This window comes from Manihot esculenta, chromosome 15 (genome assembly GCF_001659605.2).
Source record: "Manihot esculenta cultivar AM560-2 chromosome 15, M.esculenta_v8, whole genome shotgun sequence".
Taxonomy (NCBI): domain Eukaryota; kingdom Viridiplantae; phylum Streptophyta; class Magnoliopsida; order Malpighiales; family Euphorbiaceae; genus Manihot; species Manihot esculenta.
Genome location: NC_035175.2, coordinates 23,817,462 through 23,838,594, shown reverse-complemented (window position 1 = coordinate 23,838,594; position 21,133 = coordinate 23,817,462). Strand labels below are relative to the sequence as shown.

Below are 21,133 nucleotides of genomic sequence, written 5' to 3'. Positions count from 1 at the left end.
CTCGGATGTCGGAAACCTCTAGAAGGGTAAAACTATGATTTTATGAAATGTTTTCAAGTATTTCATGTTTTTAAGTAAGGAATTAAATGAGTTTTTGCATGAAAAATCTTTGGAGAAAAACCCAGGTTCGGCCGCCGAAAGTCAAGTTCGGCCGCCGAAAGTCAAGTTCGGCCGCCGAACATGCATGCGTTTTGGAGGCACGTTAGGCCCCCGAAAGCATGAGTGAGGGAAGTCAAGGTTCGGCCGCCGAACCTCATGTTCGGCCGCCGAACATTTGCATGGATGCGGAGGCACATTCGGCCCCCGAACGTGGTCTGGCCAGCCACTATAAAAGGGTCCCTTAGCCGAAAATGGGCGAGCTTTTTCTCCCCATTTCGGCCAAGGTGAGCATTCCGCCATCCTTCCCCAATCTTGAGTTTTTCCTTCTTTTTTCCCTGATCTTTACAAGTTTAAAACTTTGTTTTTGAAGATCTTGGAGCTTAGAACGAGTTTTGGAGCTTGGAGACCAAAAGTTGGAACTTCCCCCATCTCCAAGTTTAGATCTCCTCAACCCTCGATCTTCAAGAGGTAAGAGCCGATCTTAAGCTCAATGTATGATTTAAACAAGTTTTATGAAGTTTTAAAGGGTAGAATGCATGTTAGGGTATATGTTAAACCTATGGGTTTTTGATGACTTTTTGAACAATGTAGCTTGATTGTGTGTGATTGAAGTGTTGTAGATGGGGTATATGCATGTTTGAGGCCCCTAGGAACTTGTATGCATGCTTTGGTTGAACAATATGCATGTTTGGAAGGTTTGGAGGCGAAATGTGCTAAGGGAGCCAAGTTTCTGCCCTTTGGCAGAAACCAGGTTCGGCAGCCGAAGGTACTTTCGGCCGCCGAACATGGCTGGGGAGGCAGGCCTTTCGGCTGCCGAAGTTGCCCCCGAAAAGAGACTTTCGTCTCTGTCTGGCACTTTCGGCCGCCGAAGGTGCCGCCGAACCTACCTGAGTTTCGTCTCTGTCCAGGACTTTCGGCCGCCGAAGGTGCCGCCGAAAGTGCCCTGTTCAGCCATTTCTTGCATGTTTCATGTGATGTTTTCAGGATGTTTTAGGGGGTTTTTGGGGAGTATTTTAGAGTCATGTTCATGTATGTTTGGTGCCTCATTTGAGTCCACCTGTGTAGGTTCGGACCCGAGGAACCGAGACCCCCGGTTGTGAGATAGTCGTTCAGAGTTCGTTGTTAAAGCTTCAGTTACCAAGTGAGTGGAACAACCCCTTAAGCTTTAAAGTAAATGAATAAATGAATGAATCATAAAGCATTGCCCATGCATCATTATGCCATGCAATATTAGGTTGTTTGCACTAGAATTCACGAATATGTTGCATTGCATACTTTGTTGTTGATGTGGATGAATGTTGAATGATCCATTAGCTCTTGTATGTCATGATAGCCTATGTGAGTCCAGGTGTGCCTGCTACGGCTCTACGCCCCTGGCACTATGACTGATTATGGAAGTCCGGGTGTGCCTGCTACGGCTCTACGCCCCCGGCATGTATAAGTAAGAAAGATAGGGGCTAAATGGTGACAAGTTCATCCTTGTTGTGAAATGTTTGTGTTATGGCGCATACATGAAAGCATGAATAAGAAAAAGTTATATGATAATAATAATAATAAAATGAATAATAATATACCTAAAAATGGAGGAATTAAAACAAATGTTTTTAGTTTCTGCTCACTGGGCTCTAGTAGCTCACCCCACTCCCTTTATCCCCAGAGTTGCAGGTACAGGATAGATCAAGAAGTCGGCTAGAGTGAAGTCAAGTCATGTATGTTGTAATAGATAGTAGTGGACATGAATATGATGTAATGAGTATGTATGACCATGTAATGTAATGAATGATTTGATGATGTATTGAGGATTATAGTAGTGCTTGACCTAGAGGTGTGTGAATCCCCATTACGTACAGAGTGTTTAATGAGTAATGATGTTAATGACTATGATTATCCAAGCTGATATGTATGATGATGATACCCCATTGGAGTATTTGATGAGGACTCCAGTGTGGGGTTTATGTATTGTTTTGTGCATGCACAGGTTTTGCTTGGATAAGAGAAAAGAAAAATTTTTACAGATCATGTATATGTTGTTATGTATGGGATTCCACAGGTTTACAGGAGGTATGTAGGCTTGCTACGGGTCCCGGCGGCCTTAAGCCGATCTGGATCCTAGCGCCGGTAACGGGTCGGATTTCCGGGTCGTTACAGAGTGGTATCAGAGCCCTAGGTTCATATGATCGGACCTAGAGTGTCGGGCTCATAGATGTTCTAGAAGGTCAAGCACACTAGGAAAATCATGTCCACTAGGATAGGATGTAGAGTCCTGTCTATATGATGATATGCATGTGCATAAATGCTATGATGTGATGCTCTGTATGTGATGAGGGTTCATGTGTTTCCACATGAACCATATGATGCTAATGATTGCTTGTGCTATGTGCTGTTTTTCAGAAGATAGAATGAGAGGAACTCGTCGATCTGCACGATTGACTGGAGTGCCACCTCAGGACGAGGGCGCTGATGCCCGTCCTTCAGCTTTGCCTAGGGCAATGTCCAGTAGGTCCAACAGAGACAGAGTAGCTAGAGACCCTAGAAGGTCTTTGGATCTGGGTAGAAGCAGATCAGTACGGGGAACCGTGCAGGGAGGAATGTCTGAGGATATGGAAGTAGATCAGAGGAGGGATGGCAGTCTCGGTGTGAGCATGCCGGAAGAGGGCATGGGAGAATCAGAAGGAGGCACTCAGGCCTCGAGTTATGTCCAGCCACATCACTACCCACCCTATTCACACCATCCAGGGTATTCGATGGGAGGTACATCGGATTACCCCAGTTTTAGCCCTTATCCTCCACATATGCCATACCCACCTTACTACCCACCATACTCTCAGTACCCCATGTACCCACCTCCACCTCCCTATACCAGTACAGCAAACCCTACCCCAGGGGATGTTGTACCTCCACCACCACCAGTATCTACTGTCCCGGAAACACAAGTACCCAAACCTACCTCATCTGGAGGGAGCAAGGTCAAGATGACCGATTATATGAAGCTGGGTGCTCCCCAGTTTGAAACCGGTGATGATCCGTTCGTGTACTTAGAGCGGGTCAAGGCAATTACAGATGAGATAGGGGCTGATGACAGTAGAGCCATTCAGATGGCCGGGTTCACGCTTAAGTGCAAGAAGGCACGGGAGTGGTTCAAGAATTATGTGAACCCGAGAGTGGACAGCATGAATTGGGAAGAGTTTTCAAACGAGTTTGCAGGATGGGCTTTCCCTGATAGTTCAAGGGAATTGAAGATGATAGAATTCGAGCAGTTGAGGCAAACTGATGACATGAGTGTAGACGAGTACACAGACAGGTTCCTGGAGTTGTTGCCATATGCTGGGCTGAATTTGGACACAGATCAAAAGAAGTCAAGGAGATATATTATGAGGCTGCACTCCAGGTATTCCTCTTTGGTACAGTCAGCAGAGAGAGAGAGTTTCCATGCCATAGTGGATATGGCTAGGAGAATGGAGGCTAGTGCTATCGTTGAGGGGAAGGTAAAACAGACAGTGGCACAGTCTTCTGGTTCCAAGACCCCAGGTGGGGAAAGGGTAGACTCTTCTTCTCTAAGTGCAGCAGTTGCAGGCAGTAAGAAGTGGGACAGAGGCCACAGAAAATCTAAGAAGAATAAGTTCTGGAACAAGATCAAGTCAGGTCTGGGTTTAGGCAGTGGCTCAAGCTCTGGCGCAGAGGTTACAGCATGTATGAGATGTGGGAGACCACACAAGGGAGTATGTCTGGCAGGGACAAACACATGTTTCAGATGCGGACAGGCGGGTCATTTGGCTCGAGACTGTCCTAGAGGAGCCTTTACAGCACCGTCTCAGCAGACAACCTCCGGCAGTGTGGTGCAGCCAGTAGCTCCAGCCGCAACACAGGCCAGTGGCAGAGGCAGAGAGAGAGGGTCAGCCTCTTCATCAGCAGGATACAGAGGTGAAGGTCCATCAGCTCCGGCACGGATCTTCACTATGACTCAGCAGGAGGCCAACACATCCAACACCGTGGTGGCAGGTAATCTCATCATTGGTTGTTCTGATGTGTATGCCTTAATGGACCCGGGTGCATCTCATTCTTTTATTGCTCCGAGAGTCGTGGAGAGGGTAGGATTGATGGTCTCTGGGTTAGAGTGTCCCCTATGGGTCAGTGGACCCAAGTGTGACCCGTCAGTGGCAGAGGCAGTCTGCCAATGTAGTCCAATTTTCATAGAGGGGAGATGCCTTTCCGCCGACCTCGTGGTTCTAGATTTGACAGATTTTGACGTCATTCTAGGGATGGATTGGTTATCGACCCATGGTGCTACCTTGGACTGTAGAGACAAGGTGGTCAGATTCAGAGATCAGGATGGGTCAGAGGTCGTCTTCAGAGGAGACAAGAGGGGTACACCTAGAGGTCTGATCTCAGCTCTTCAGGCTCGTAGGTTGCTTAGGAGGGGATGTCAGGGGTTTCTAGCTCAGGTGAGGGAGTTAGATAGTCATGTCAGAGAGCCCGCCTCAGTGCCTGTGGTGAGTGAGTTCTTAGATGTTTTCCCAGACGAGCTGCCAGGGTTACCACCTGCTAGGGAGATAGAGTTCGAGATTGAGTTAATGCCTGGTACCAGACCGATCTCTATCCCTCCCTACAGGATGGCACCAGCTGAATTGAAGGAACTGAAGGAACAGTTGCAAGAGCTGGTAGATAAGGGTTTCATCCGACCGAGTACTTCACCTTGGGGTGCTCCGGTTTTGTTTGTGCGGAGGAAGGATGGATCCCTTAGACTTTGTATCGACTACAGACAGTTGAACAAGGTCACTACCAAGAACAAGTACCCTTTGCCGAGGATCGACGATCTATTCGACCAGCTAGCAGGAGCAGGTTGTTTCTCCAAAATAGATCTGAGATTAGGGTACCATCAGTTGAGGATAAGGAATGAAGATGTACCGAAGACAGCTTTCAGGACCAGGTATGGGCACTATGAGTTCCTTGTGATGCCGTTTGGGCTGACCAACGCCCCTGCAGCATTCATGGACCTCATGAACAGAGTATTCAGTCAGTATCTGGATCACTTCGTTATTGTCTTCATAGATGATATCCTAGTGTATTCCAGGAATGCAGAGGAGCATACCCATCACCTGAGGACAGTTTTGCAGACCTTGAGAGAGCATGGCTTGTATGCCAAGTTCTCCAAGTGTGAGTTTTGGCTTAGGAGCATTTCATTCTTGGGGCACATTGTGTCAGAACAGGGTATTGAAGTAGACCCCAAGAAGGTAGAGGCTGTAGCTAACTGGCCTAGACCCACCACAGTGACCGAGATCAAGAGTTTTCTGGGTTTAGCAGGTTACTACAGGAGGTTCGTTCAGGACTTCTCAAAGATTGCTGCTCCTATGACCAAATTGACAAAGAAGAATCAGAAGTTCATATGGACCGATCAGTGTGAGGAAAGATTTGAGGAGCTTAAGAGGAGGTTGACTTCAGCACCGGTGTTAGCTCTGCCAAAAAGTAATGATGACTTCTCAGTATATTGTGATGCGTCCCGTGTGGGACTGGGTTGTGTGCTAATGCAGAATGAGAGGGTGATCGCTTATGCTTCTAGGCAGTTGAAGAAGCATGAGCTGAATTACCCCACACATGACCTAGAGATGGCAGCAGTGATCTTTGCACTCAAGATGTGGAGGCATTACCTTTATGGGGTAAAGTGTGAGATCTTCACAGATCATAAGAGCCTGCAGTACATCTTGAGTCAGAGAGAACTGAACATGAGGCAGAGGAGATGGGTAGAGCTGTTGAGTGACTATGATTGCAAGATTCAGTACCATCCGGGTAAGGCGAATGTTGTGGCAGACGCCCTAAGCCGGAAATCACTCGGCAGTCTATCCCACATTTCAGCAGAGAGGAGGCCGGTGGTGAAGGAGTTCCACAGACTTATGAGTGAGGGATTACAGTTGGAGTTGTCTGGCACAGGTGCCTTAGTGGCTCAGATGAGAGTGACACCCGTGTTTCTGGAGCAGGTAGCTCAGAAACAGCATGAGGACCCAGAGTTGGTCAGGATAGCCAGAACGGTTCAGTCAGGCCAGAGTAATGAGTTCAAGTTTGATGATAAGGGGATCCTCCGCTACGGGAACAGATTATGTGTGCCAGATGACATTGGTCTGAAGGGAGATATTATGGGGGAAGCCCATAATACCAGGTATAGTGTTCACCCTGGAGCCACCAAGATGTATCAGGATCTGAAGAGAGTGTATTGGTGGCCAGCTATGAAGAAGGACGTGGCACTGTTCGTGTCAGCCTGCGATGTGTGTCAGAGGGTGAAACTAGAGCATCAGAAGCCGGCTGGAATGTTGAATCCACTACCGATTCCAGAATGGAAATGGGAGAATATAGCTATGGACTTCGTAGTGGGGTTACCGGCGGCGTCCAACAGATTGGACTCCATATGGGTGATTGTGGACAGACTCACCAAATCTGCTCACTTCATCCCTGTCAGGAGTGGTTACTCTGTGGACAAGTTGGCGCAGGTGTACGTAGATGAGATTGTCAGACTGCATGGGGTCCCGGTATCTATAGTGTCAGATAGAGGGCCCCAGTTCACCTCCAGGTTTTGGCGGAGTCTGCAGAACGCTATGGGTACCAGATTAGACTTCAGTACTGCCTTCCACCCACAGACAGACGGACAGTCAGAGAGGACCATCCAGACAATAGAGGATATGCTCAGAATGTGTGTGCTAGATTTTGGCGGTTCTTGGAGGCAGCATCTACCTTTGGTGGAGTTTGCCTACAATAACAGCTATCATGCTAGCATAGGGATGGCTCCATATGAAGCTTTGTATGGGAGGAAGTGCAGATCACCTATCTGCTGGGAGGAAGTAGGAGAGAGGACTCTTGCGGGTCCGGAGTTAGTAGAGCTTACCAGTAGGGTGGTACCCATAATCAGAGAGAGGATCAAGACTGCTGCTAGTTGGCAGAAGAGTTATGCAGATATCCGTAGAAGACAGCTAGAGTTTCAGGAGGGGGATTTGGTTTTGCTCAAGGTGTCTCCTATGAAAGGAGTGGTTCGGTTCGGGAAGAAGGGTAAGTTAGCTCCACGGTACATCGGTCCTTTTGAGGTGCTTCAGAGGGTCGGTAATGTGTCGTACAAGCTAGACTTGCCTGCTTCGATGGAGAGAATCCATCCGGTTTTCCATGTTTCTCTGTTACGAAAGTACGTGTCAGATCCGAGCAAGGTTCTTAGTGAGCCTGATGTGGAGATCCATGAGGATCTCACCTATGTAGAACAGCCAGTGCGGATCCTAGACACTCAGATCAGAAAGCTGAGGAACAAGGAAATCCCGATGGTGAAGGTCCTTTGGAACCACCACAATATTGAAGAATGCACCTGGGAGACACGGGAGTCCATGCTCCAGCAATACCCCCATCTGTTTTGAGGTGAGTGTTAGTTGTTCTATGTGTTGTATGTTATGATTGATGCCATGCTTTGTATGTTAGTTGAGGAACATTCGGGGACGAATGTTCTTAAGGGGGGGAGAATGTAATATCCGGCTAGACTCCGGTATCGGAATCCCTACCGTCCGGTGGGACCTCGGATGTCGGAAACCTCTAGAAGGGTAAAACTATGATTTTATGAAATGTTTTCAAGTATTTCATGTTTTTAAGTAAGGAATTAAATGAGTTTTTGCATGAAAAATCTTTGGAGAAAAACCCAGGTTCGGCCGCCGAAAGTCAAGTTCGGCCGCCGAACATGCATGCGTTTTGGAGGCACGTTAGGCCCCCGAAAGCATGAGTGAGGGAAGTCAAGGTTCGGCCGCCGAACCTCATGTTCGGCCGCCGAACATTTGCATGGATGCGGAGGCACATTCGGCCCCCGAACGTGGTCTGGCCAGCCACTATAAAAGGGTCCCTTAGCCGAAAATGGGCGAGCTTTTTCTCCCCATTTCGGCCAAGGTGAGCATTCCGCCATCCTTCCCCAATCTTGAGTTTTTCCTTCTTTTTTCCCTGATCTTTACAAGTTTAAAACTTTGTTTTTGAAGATCTTGGAGCTTAGAACGAGTTTTGGAGCTTGGAGACCAAAAGTTGGAACTTCCCCCATCTCCAAGTTTAGATCTCCTCAACCCTCGATCTTCAAGAGGTAAGAGCCGATCTTAAGCTCAATGTATGATTTAAACAAGTTTTATGAAGTTTTAAAGGGTAGAATGCATGTTAGGGTATATGTTAAACCTATGGGTTTTTGATGACTTTTTGAACAATGTAGCTTGATTGTGTGTGATTGAAGTGTTGTAGATGGGGTATATGCATGTTTGAGGCCCCTAGGAACTTGTATGCATGCTTTGGTTGAACAATATGCATGTTTGGAAGGTTTGGAGGCGAAATGTGCTAAGGGAGCCAAGTTTCTGCCCTTTGGCAGAAACCAGGTTCGGCAGCCGAAGGTACTTTCGGCCGCCGAACATGGCTGGGGAGGCAGGCCTTTCGGCTGCCGAAGTTGCCCCCGAAAAGAGACTTTCGTCTCTGTCTGGCACTTTCGGCCGCCGAAGGTGCCGCCGAACCTACCTGAGTTTCGTCTCTGTCCAGGACTTTCGGCCGCCGAAGGTGCCGCCGAAAGTGCCCTGTTCAGCCATTTCTTGCATGTTTCATGTGATGTTTTCAGGATGTTTTAGGGGGTTTTTGGGGAGTATTTTAGAGTCATGTTCATGTATGTTTGGTGCCTCATTTAAGTCCACCTGTGTAGGTTCGGACCCGAGGAACCGAGACCCCCGGTTGTGAGATAGTCGTTCAGAGTTCGTTGTTAAAGCTTCAGTTACCAAGTGAGTGGAACAACCCCTTAAGCTTTAAAGTAAATGAATAAATGAATGAATCATAAAGCATTGCCCATGCATCATTATGCCATGCAATATTAGGTTGTTTGCACTAGAATTCACGAATATGTTGCATTGCATACTTTGTTGTTGATGTGGATGAATGTTGAATGATCCATTAGCCCTTGTATGTCATGATAGCCTATGTGAGTCCAGGTGTGTCTGCTACGGCTCTACGCCCCTGGCACTATGACTGATTATGGAAGTCCGGGTGTGCCTGCTACGGCTCTACGCCCCCGGCATGTATAAGTAAGAAAGATAGGGGCTAAATGGTGACAAGTTCATCCTTGTTGTGAAATGTTTGTGTTATGGCGCATACATGAAAGCATGAATAAGAAAAAGTTATATGATAATAATAATAATAAAATGAATAATAATATACCTAAAAATGGAGGAATTAAAACAAATGTTTTTAGTTTCTGCTCACTGAGCTCTAGTAGCTCACCCCACTCCCTTTATCCCCAGAGTTGCAGGTACAGGATAGATCAAGAAGTCGGCTAGAGTGAAGTCAAGTCATGTATGTTGTAATAGATAGTAGTGGACATGAATATGATGTAATGAGTATGTATGACCATGTAATGTAATGAATGATTTGATGATGTATTGAGGATTATAGTAGTGCTTGACCTAGAGGTGTGTGAATCCCCATTACGTACAGAGTGTTTAATGAGTAATGATGTTAATGACTATGATTATCCAAGCTGATATGTATGATGATGATACCCCATTGGAGTATTTGATGAGGACTCCAGTGTGGGGTTTATGTATTGTTTTGTGCATGCACAGGTTTTGCTTGGATAAGAGAAAAGAAAAATTTTTACAGATCATGTATATGTTGTTATGTATGGGATTCCACAGGTTTACAGGAGGTATGTAGGCTTGCTACGGGTCCCGGCGGCCTTAAGCCGATCTGGATCCTAGCGCCGGTAACGGGTCGGATTTCCGGGTCGTTACAGTAAACTTTTGACTCTAAACCTAATGGAGAATAATTATTAACATAATTAATTATTATTAAGGTTAGTGTATGTATGAATTAAGACATTAAGACATTAACTCTTGTGCATAAATATCCTTAATCTAGACTAAAAATAATATATGTTTTCAAAACTTTATAAATGATCTTAATAAGGGAGAAACGCTAAATAAGGATAACTGTGAAATCTAAAGTAAGAAAATCTAATATGCGTGCTTGAGAAACTAGAAGCTCTTAGCCTAGTTTTTAGAAAGACTATAACTGAGCGACATGGCCCAGCATAGGCGAGACTAGTGGGGATATGATGCTTGGAAGAAAAGAAATCGACTGTCCGCATCACTTTACTGAGCAGTACATATGATGTTATGCGTGGTTTGAGAAATATGAATTATCTACAGATGTATGATCTGCACTGAAAAAGAGATCTGGAGGGATTTCGCTTTCCAATCTTATAACTCACACTATAAAATTAGAAACTTATAAGAACAGTTATAATCGTGATATAAGAAAAAATTTCTTAAATTCACGAGTAATAGAATGAGTTAAAGATGCTTGTCATATTTTAATTGAAAAATAATATGTCCAAGTTGTCGTATGCTCTTTGTCCACAACTTCCATATCAAGTATATGGAAGATGTTATGTGTTACTTAGAGTTAGAGTAGGAATATTTATGTTTAAATTAAATGAATTTCCCTTAAAACATGAATTTTCTAAAGAACAATTACTTTTTGCGCAGTTAATAAGCCCTTGGTATGCGGATCTGGTGAACTATATGGTGAGCATAAGTTTTCTAGCAGGAATGACAAGAAGCAAAAAAAAGTAATTGAAGCATGATGCACAACAATACATTTGGGATGAGCTGTACTTATGAAAGTTTTGTGCTAACCAAATAGTAAGTGTCTTTGAAAGTGAAATGGAGTCCATTTTTTGATTCTGCCACTCAGAAGCTTGTGGATGGTACTTCGGTCCAAGGAGAACAGCAAGGAAGGTGTTAGAATGTTGATTCTATTGGCCCAATGTATTCAAAGACTCCTATATGTTCTGTAAAGTATGTTCCAATTATCAAAAGATAGGTAATTTAGGATACCGAGATCAAATGCCCCTTGCACCAATACTGGTACTGGTAATTGAAATTTTCTATGTATAGGGTATAGATTTTATGGGTCCATTTTCCTCTTCATTTGGAGATCAATATATTCTGCTTGCAGTTGACTATGTTTCGAAGTGGGTGGAGGCTAAAGCCACTAGAACTAATGATTCGAAAGTTGTTTATGTGTTCTTGAAAAATCATATATTTGCTAGGTTTGGAGTTCCTGGACTGCTTGTTAGTGATCAAGGAATCCACTTTTGCAATAGGGTGATCAAATCACTGTTGAGAAAATATGGAGTAACTCATCATACCTCTACAACATATCATTTGCAGACAAATGGTCAAGCAGAGATTTTCAACGGGGAAATTAAATCGATCCTAGAGAAAACTGTCAATATCGATAGGAGGGACTGGAGCAACCATCTTGATGATGCACTATGGGCCTATAGGACTACCTACAACACCCCAATAGGCATGTCACCATTTCAGTTAGTTTATGGCAATCCTTGCCATTTGCCAGTTGAACTAAAGCATAAAACTTTCTGGGCGATAAAGTAATGGAACAGCAGCTTAACTGAGGCAAGTTCTAATCGAAAGTTGCAATTGCAGGAATTGGAGGAAATAAGAAATTAGACCTACGAGAGTGCCAGAATTTACAAGGAGAAAACCAAGATATTTCATGATAAATCAATTTTTTGGAAAAGTTTTAAGGTGGGGCAAAAGGTTTTACTTTTCTATTCTCGATTAAAACTCTTTTCAGGAAAATGAAAGATACGATGGATTGATCCATTTGTTGTGATTAAGACATTTAACTATGGAACCGTTGAAATTTAAAATCTTGAAACTGATAAAATTTTTAAAGTTAATAGCCATAGGGTCAAACCCTTCTACGAGGGGTTCAAGCCTAAGGACGAAGAAACTATGATTCTGAAAGAATCACAGATCGAAGCTTGAAGTAAGGGAAGTACAGCCCAAGTAAATCCATAATTGTTTAATTGGGTTAATAAAGTAGCAATTAGCATATTCATTTATGTTAAGTGATTAATTGATTTGACTTAAATAATTCGCATGTTATTATTAATGAAGTTTGAGTACTTCTCTCTTAAAGCAATTAATTAATTAAATCTATATGCTTGATGGGATTGTTAATTAATTAGGAATTAATTTAAGCGCAACACAGATTAATTTATAAGGAAGAATTGGTGGAATTCGCTTGTTTGAATGGGCACATTAGGCCGAAAAAGTAATTTGGGCATATTTGATCCTTGATTCAAAGTTTAAGAGTATATTTAGACTTTTAGCCAAAATTTTATAGACAATAAAATGAACTATTTTTTAATCAATGATCAACTATAAACCTCTCGATTTTGATTATTTTCTGCTGAATTTTAATTTGATTATTTGTTTCACTATTTTAATTACACTATTTTTTTTCTTCTTTAAAGTTTTCTTTTTAAATCAATTTCTCCAAACAACAATTTCCTTCTTCTCTATTTTTATTTTAAACTATTTTTCTTATTTTATTAGTCATCTAATTTAAATAAGATTAAGGTTTATGTGATATCCATATTCATGTATCTTATTTATAAATTTTTTTAAATCAAAAAAGGAAAATCATTTTAAATTGATGAATTTGACACCGATCATTTATCAATCCTGTATCTCAAACTTTTTTTGTATTCTCTTTACACTCTGGTTTGGATTAGTTTTGAATACATATTACTTTTGAAAAAAAAAAGTGTAGATGTATCTTCACATCTCACCATTCACCAAGAGCAATCTAGTGATTTAATTAGAAGAAAATTTTATATGCATCTGGTATAAAGATTTGCATATTCAACTAATGAAAAGTTAAAATTTTATATTAATAGGTGAATCCAATCATATTATTAATAAAAATTCATTTGCATATTGGACAAGTGTATATACTTGGATGCATGGAAAAGTTCTCCTTTAAATAGACCAAAGCAACTGCAAACTGCAAACCAATTGTGAAAAGACAAAATTGTATAGCTAAAGTCAGTGGCGAATCTAAAAATTTAAGATAGGGCCCAATTTAATCTTTTATTAGTAAGGTCTTACATTTCACTCATTTCATAAGAATTTCTTTTTTTTTTTTAAACACATAAAAATTATATTAATAAATTTTAAAAAATATATCCTGAAGAAATATAAAAGAATAATCATTTCAAATATTTGAGTCTAACATAAAAATTGTTTAGTAATTTGTCAAAGACATTAGTCAATTTGAATAAGAGACATTAACTGATATGTATATTTAAATTTATAAATATTAGATAAAATATGGATAATTAAAATTATATAGACTAAATAATTTAAATATTTAAAATAGGTTAATGGATTTTTTATAAAAAAATTAAACATTTTGATTTTATAAAAAAAATATTTTAATTATATAATTTTTAAATATAAATGAATTAGTAAATTTTTTATAAATACAGTAGCTTAATAATAAATTTTTTATTATTTATCTAGACTTGAGGTAAAATAACTCAAGTAGTACTAAAAAGTTCTGAAAAACCCAGGGCGCTATGGCCCTCTTGGGCCTAACGTAGCTCCGGCCGATGGGCTCGCATAGAGTAATTCTGTGATTTACATGATCAAAATCAATTTGATTCCCGCTATTCTATTGGAAACTCTATTTCATTTTATATAGAATCTGTGATTCACATGATAAAAAACAATTTAATTTCCACTATTCAATTGAAAACTCAGCATTATTATATTTTATATAGATATGGCTTGATTTATTTTCCCTAACTTTGCTTCCTGATTGAGGCAATAAGTCGAACACAACATTGGCCGTTGACGTTTATTGTTTGTAGCTAGTAATTATCCAGATACACGGCACATCGTCTTCCCAAGAAGAATCGATCACTATTTTAACGTAGCCTGAGTTGTTGGGAGGAACTTCAAGAATTGTGGAGGAGAGATGGGCCGGTCTTTTTTCTACAAGGAATTTCTCGCAATCGCAGTAATGGTCTCAGTGGAATGCACTCATGTTGCGGTTAATACTCTGTTCAAAGCAGCCTCTTTGAAAGGGTTGAGCTACTACGTCTTCGTCTTTTACTCCTACGCAATTGCATCTCTTATTCTCATCCCTGTACCCTTTTTCTTTCGCAGGTCTCTCTCTCCTATCCTTGGATCTCCTTCTTCTTCTTCTTCCTTTCCTTTTTCTTTTCTATTTATTAATCCAACCCAACTCCTCCCTTTTTGGCATATGCAGCATCCCAGTTCCTCCATCAATGAAGCTGCCTCTTCTCCTCAGGATCTGGGTTCTTGCATTTATTGGGTACGGAATATTTAAAAGATTTAATTAAATCCCCAAAAACTTTGCAAGTTTTGGCTTTTAAAATAGGCCAACATTTAGATGTTCCTTTGTATTTTTTGTTAAGGCAGGTTTATATCTCAGATCGTTGGAACTAAAGCTATAGAATACAGTTCACCAACTCTTTCTTCAGCAATGAGCAACCTAACGCCAGCATTCACATTCGCTTTGGCCATTATTTTCAGGTTGACTCTTAAGTGCTCCCTCCTTCTCTCTGCCAGACCTCCAATTTTTCATTGTTTTCTCCTCTTAACTTGAATTGGGTGCGTTGTAAAAGGATGGAAAAGCTAGTGATCAGAAGCTCAAGCACACAAGCTAAAATGATTGGAACCTTTGCATCAATGGCTGGGGCATTGGTGGTTGTTCTCTACAAAGGCCCAAAAGTTTTATCTACTGTATCTTCTAGACTCTCCAATTTACTTGATCCGCCTGTGGGCTCACCAAGTTCAGATTGGGTTATCGGCGGCCTCTTGCTCGCTGCACAATCATTTCTTTGTTCGCTTTGGTACATCCTTCAGGTATTAATTTCAACAAAATAAAGTGATGATTTTGACATTATGGAGATTATTTATTAATTTATTTTAATAATTAATGTGATTTTAATATTTATTTTTCATGTGGGACCATAGTAGACTCATATTATGAGCATATGTTCAAAAGAGCTACTTGTGACCTTCATCTACACGTCGTTCGTCACCATCATATCCGCTCCTGTGTGCTTTGTTGCTGAAAGAAATTTGGACGCGTGGCAGCTGAGACCAGATATAGCATTAGTCGCTATTGTTTTCTCGGTGAGTGATACTCTATTTCCAAGTTTGATAAACATTATAAATATATTTTGTTAATAAAAATTTATTATTTAATCATATCATAAATAATTTTTTAATTTTAAAAAATATAAATAAATTTTAAAAATTTAGTAATTTATCTCTTTATCACTTTTAATTATTAAATATTTACTATTTAATATCTCTAATATAAAGAAATTCATTAATAATTAATTTTTTAATTTAAAAAACATATTAGCGTCTAATTTTTTAATAACTATAAAAGCCTTTAAAAAAAAATTCAGCTTCCAAATAGCGACATAATAACTACCAAATTATTGACCTTTTAGCGTGAAATTGACGATCAACTTTTAATGACTATTTGGCGACAAAGTCAACAACTAATATTTGCAATGGCATCTTATTTCAAACATTTAAATAGTTTTAGCGACTAAATTTCAATCAATCGTTAATTTTATCCATTAATCAATTACGAATTAATAATTTTAGTTACTCACAAATAATAATAAATTTTTATCGAATATTAAATCTCTCAAATTTACTTATATGCATTTATCATTAATATGTCTGAAGTGACATTCCCTTTATAAATAAATAAAAAGAAATTATAAAAAACTGACACCACCCTTTTTTTCTACTAATTTCTACTAATTTATCCTAATATTATTTTTTAAGAATTTTAATATTGAAAAATTACAGTTTTAATTTTTGAAACTCTATGACTCTGATAATATGCCTCTATGATCGGTAATGGGTCGATTATTTTGAGTATTAGAATTTTAATGAGACATGTTTATATAATATATAATTAAATTTGTGATGAATTCATATTTAAAAATTAATATTTTTAATGAGTTTGTTTAAATTCAGATTTTATTTATTAGGTATTCCATTTATATTGATAATTAATTTAATATAAAATATATATTTTATAATAATATTTATATATTTAAAATTTAAATTTTTTTAGAAATATTAATTTTTAAAATAAAAATTATTGATGAAAAATATATTTTTATACAAATTATTAATTAAAATATATAAAATAAGACGAGTCGAATTATTATTCGAGTAATAATAATTAGATTTAGAACTAATTTAAATAATTTAAGAAAAATGTTAATCACATTTGAGATATATTCATATATTGATAACATTAATATAATTCACATTCAAATAAGTTAATTTTGGTCGATAATCTATTCATTAATATTGTTGAATGTCTTCAGCAACCACCTTAATTATGTTCATATCCAACTTCCTTTTATAGGCATGTAGGGTCTAATTCAAAATTAGATTGGGTTCATGCGAATTTAATTTTTATCGATTTGATTTTACTGGTAAATTTATAATTTTATTATAAATACTGTTATTATTCATAAGTGAATTTCAATATTTTTTAAAATTTATTAAAATATCTCTAACTTTTGCATTTATTAATAGTTTAATCCTTTCTTCTAATTTCAACCTATTTTTTATTAAAAAAATTTGGCCAAATAATAGAGAGAAGTTTGAAAACTCAAAATTTTCCTCTCTCACCAGCTCTCACATTTTCCCTCTCTTTTATTATAACCACACATATTTGGAATTTAGCATCCATAACTATTGATATACAATTTCACAAATCAAAGCAAATCTATCCTCAACATTATCATTGTACACATCCTGAACTTGAATGGAGTAGCCCTTAGGTATAATTGACATTTTCAACATACAATTTCAAAAAGCAACACATAAATTAATTGATATTGCTAAACATAAATCGATAACGTGACCGGAATAGAGTTATACTGTGATTGGTTCACTTGCAAGACAATGAACGCGAAAAGGGCAAGTATAATCTTTAGAACTCAAGAGTTATGGTGTAAAATAATAACGTACATTTCTCCTTTTATACTGTAAGAAAATTGAGATAAATATAGTATTTTTTTATAATCCGACGATGATGGAACTAATTTCGTTGGCAAGAGATCTTCATTGGCTAATTGGTCAGAAATCTCGTGATCGCAGGCGTAAAGAGGATCTGCTGGATTATTACTGTTTAAAAGTAATTTTCTTATGCAGACTAACCCTGAAATTGAGAGGGCAAATCTGTCTGATCTAAGGTCGACCTGTCCTGAACGGACCTGAAGTGTTCGAATTTTCTTTTTTACTAGTAGAACCGCGTATAGATTTATGCCATGTGACCTTCTTTTATGATGACAGCTTACTGTTTATTTTGGGCGAGTTTCATGTAGCATTACTAATACGGTAAAATCCTTTGAAAAAGAAACTAATATTGTAAAACTCAAAATCTTGAATTTATAAAATCAGAGTTTTTAGTGAATAGATCTAAAATTGAGAATCATAAATACAGTTTAATTTATAAGCAATCAGCTTAACTTCTATTATAAATAAAAAAGTTAATTTTTTTAATTTATAAACTAATTTTTTAAATTAGCTTAAACATTAAGATAAAAACATTTAAAGTAATTTTATTTTAACCAACTCTATCTATATCTACGCTAAAAATTGAAAGCAGTAATGATAAGGGCTACAATCGATTATTAGAAAAACTATTGGTAGAACTACAAATAGTCATTGATGAAAATGCAAAAGGAAGGGCAGACTACACATTTGCTAGAAAAGTCTCATAGTACTCTAAACTTTAAAAAAATTGTATGAGACACCAAAACTATTTAAATGAATCTAAGATGAACTCATAATCATATTTAGTGGGTAGTGTGAATTTTCTATGTCATTTTAAAACCAAATTAAATTCAAAGAGAATATTATTTGAGTGTAGAAACTATAAGGTGAGTTTCAATTTCAAAATTCATATATTGTATATGATCATTATTATCAATATATTGACTGTTAATAAAGAAAATTAGATAACAATTTGAATCTTATGCATGTATATAAGCGCGTTTGTAATTTATACTGTTTTGTATTAAGATTGCAAGATTATCCTAATTATACTTCGTATAATTTAGGTGTGTCGTATGATATTTTTAAAATTTAGAATGTTATTGGATATTTTTAGTAAATTTAGAAGGTGCTGATGAAAAGGAAATTATATAGTGCTATATTGATATTAGTACAAATATTGTCCAAATTATTTGATCCTTAAATTTATTTAGGGTATTTGTGGGCAATGCTTTAGCAGCATAGTTCACTCATGGGGACTACGCTTGAAGGGGCCTATTTATATTGCAATATTCAAGCCAATGTCAATTGCTATTGCAGTTTTTATGGGTATCATATTCCTTGGTGAAGCTCTCCATCTTGGAATGTATGTATTATTTTTTTTTAATTTTTAATTTCTTAAATTAGGGAACTATTAGTTCATAGAATTGCTGGCTCATAATTAATTTACCTTTTTTTTTTTTGTAGAATCATTGGAGCTTTAATAATATCAATGGGCATTTATGCCGTATGCTGGGGAAAAGCAAATGAAGAAAAATTGAGCGAGAATAATGGGTTTGGTAACCTAGGACAGCCGCCCACTGAAAAGGTCCCTTTCTTGCTGACGTCCACCGAGGATGTGTAATTTTTAAAAAAATTACTATTTAGTCCTTGTACTTTAATAAAATTAACTTTTTAGTTTCTTTATGTTTTATAAAAAATAAAAAGAATTATTATTTAGTTCATGAGAAAACTCATTATAGTTAGTTCTTTAATTTTAAAAATATATTAAAAATTTTTGAGATTTTAAAAAAAATATAATAGTTAGTCATTTTATTAATTTTAATTGTTAAATATTTTATTATTTAATTTTTATAATATAAAATAAATTATTAGTTGGTCTCTAAATTTTTTTAAAAATATATATTAATTAGTCTCTTTATATCGATGATAAGTGGGAGACTTTTTTAAAGTTTAGGAAAGTTTTAATATATTTTTTAAAATCAAGAGATTAATTAATGAATTTACTTATATTATAAGGACTAAATAGTAGTTTTCTTAAAATACATTAAATAAAATTTCACTTTTCATATAGTTATATTAAATAGTTTCTTATTTTTAAATTATAAGGATAAAATAATTATTATTTTGTAATTAAAGGAACTAAATAATCATTCTTTTGTAATTAAATGGACTAAATAGTTATATTTTAAAATTATAGATACTAATTTGGAATAAGAGAATTTTAGTTATTTTACACATTACTAATCATTCTTTTGTAATTAAATGAACTAAATAATTATTTTTTTTTCTTTTAGTTTTCTCTCTTCTTTATTTTTAGGGATTATATTTTTATAAAATGGACAAATATTTTTACTTTTATATTATATATCTTTTCATATTTATTTTTACCATATATAAAAAATTAATATTTCAACCTTATGAATAACCTCCAAAATCAGATTTAATGACTCTTTTAACCATTTAAAACTTTTTTTTATCATTACACGTAATATTTATTAATATTTTTAAATTGGTTTTTTTATAATTAATGATTAAAAGATTTTGATTGTAGCTATCATTAAAAAATTAAAAATGTTAAATTATCAACTTTTAAATATTTTAATCATAATTGCAATTATTTAGAGATATTTTGGTATTAAAATTTGAATTTATATAAAAAAGCAAATAAGTAAAAATCTCAATTCTAATATGGATAAAATTAATTGGGACATTGGGTTTTGGAGGAAAAGTCTCGCCAACTTAATAATGAATTTATTTCTGTCATCATCCTTATTATTTCTTAACTAAATATAAATATTATTTTTGTAAATAACAATCATTATTATCACATTAAAAATATTTTTTAAAAAATTATTATTAATATTTTTAACAATATTTAAAATCTAAAATTTACATAATTTTTTACCATTAAAAAATATAAATTAAGATGGAGGTACTCTCTTTTTCAAAATTAAAAAAATAATATAATAAATTTCTTATTATCAGTTATAAATGCATTAATTATCAATACTCAATATTAAATTAAAATAAATTCTAAACAAAAGCAGTTACTAATTTAAAAAGGCTCAAACAAATTCGAAATTAAAATAAACAAAAAAAAATTGAAGGGAAAGGAAAAAATTGAAGTTCTCAATGGTTAATTAATTTAAGTAGTTTTGATATAAATAAGCTTTAAGTAAAATTATTTTTTGTAAAATTTTTATAATTTTGATAAAATTTGCTTTTAGTTCAAAATTAATTTTTAGAAGAATTCAACACATAGTTAGTTTTATCAAACACAAAAAAAAAAAAAATTCAATTCATTTGAATTCTCAAAATTAGCTATTTTAAACAAGGAGTTCATACACTTTTATTGTGTAAATATTGTAAGGTTCATATTACTTGCTACAATGAGAATCCCTTGTGAAAAAAAAATATTAACATGGTATTATTTGAGGAAATATTTTTTTAAAAAAATCCTGCCATAACAAATGATTCATTTGGAGACTCTTGATTTTTTTTATTGGAAAAAAATTATTAATTGCCCTAAAAATAAATACTACAATAAAAAATAGAAAAGACAATTTTTAACATAAATACTAACTTAATTCCATGGATAGTAACGAAATGTATTTTTCAAGAAAAATGTATTTTTTAAGAATAATATTACGTACAACTATTATAATAACTATTTGAGTAATTTACATTATATATTTCTCATTATTTACATATTCTCTCGAATAAATGTAAAAATTTATGCTATTTCCACCTAGTATTTAAGCTATTTTATCGAAAACAAATAACCCTCTAAATTTCTGAAGAAAATAATCCTTTAGATCCCTATAGAAAAATTTGAAAATAAAATCCACTCTCTCGATGTTTTACAGAAAATATTATGAGAGTAAAAAAATTTTGGAAAAACAAATAAACACCAATCCTTCTATGTTAAATTCTTAGACTGAGGTTGGTGGGTAGTCCCCTACTACCAATCTCAATATATTATTGTTTTAGATTTTTTTTAGTAATCTTCTCTTCTCTCTTAGTCTCTCTTTTTTCCTTTGATTGAAAGATTTTTTTTTATAAGAATCAAAGTGATACTAATATGATAAAAGACTAGAAAATAATGATCCGTT

At 36.2% G+C, this 21,133-nt stretch overlaps 1 protein-coding gene across 4 annotated transcripts; it reads left to right on the top strand.

Annotated features, from left to right (window-relative positions):
- The first annotated feature begins 13,735 nt into the window (after positions 1-13,735).
- On the top strand, positions 13,736-18,764 carry LOC110601500 (WAT1-related protein At5g40240). 4 transcript variants are annotated; one of them, XM_021738651.2, is made up of 7 exons: positions 13,736-14,036; positions 14,221-14,286; positions 14,394-14,507; positions 14,600-14,840; positions 14,955-15,113; positions 18,233-18,384; positions 18,486-18,764. In XM_021738651.2, exons 1-7 carry the CDS (start codon positions 13,927-13,929, stop codon positions 18,640-18,642), a joined length of 999 nt encoding a protein of 332 aa, XP_021594343.1. In that variant the 5' UTR covers positions 13,736-13,926; the 3' UTR covers positions 18,643-18,764. The 4 variants fall into 4 exon arrangements, with proteins under 4 accessions (XP_021594343.1, XP_021594342.1, XP_021594345.1 ...); XM_021738650.2 differs by having other exon boundaries at positions 13,739-14,117; positions 18,486-18,762; XM_021738653.2 differs by having other exon boundaries at positions 13,739-14,117; positions 18,259-18,384; positions 18,486-18,628.
- The last annotated feature ends 2,369 nt before the right edge of the window (positions 18,765-21,133 follow it).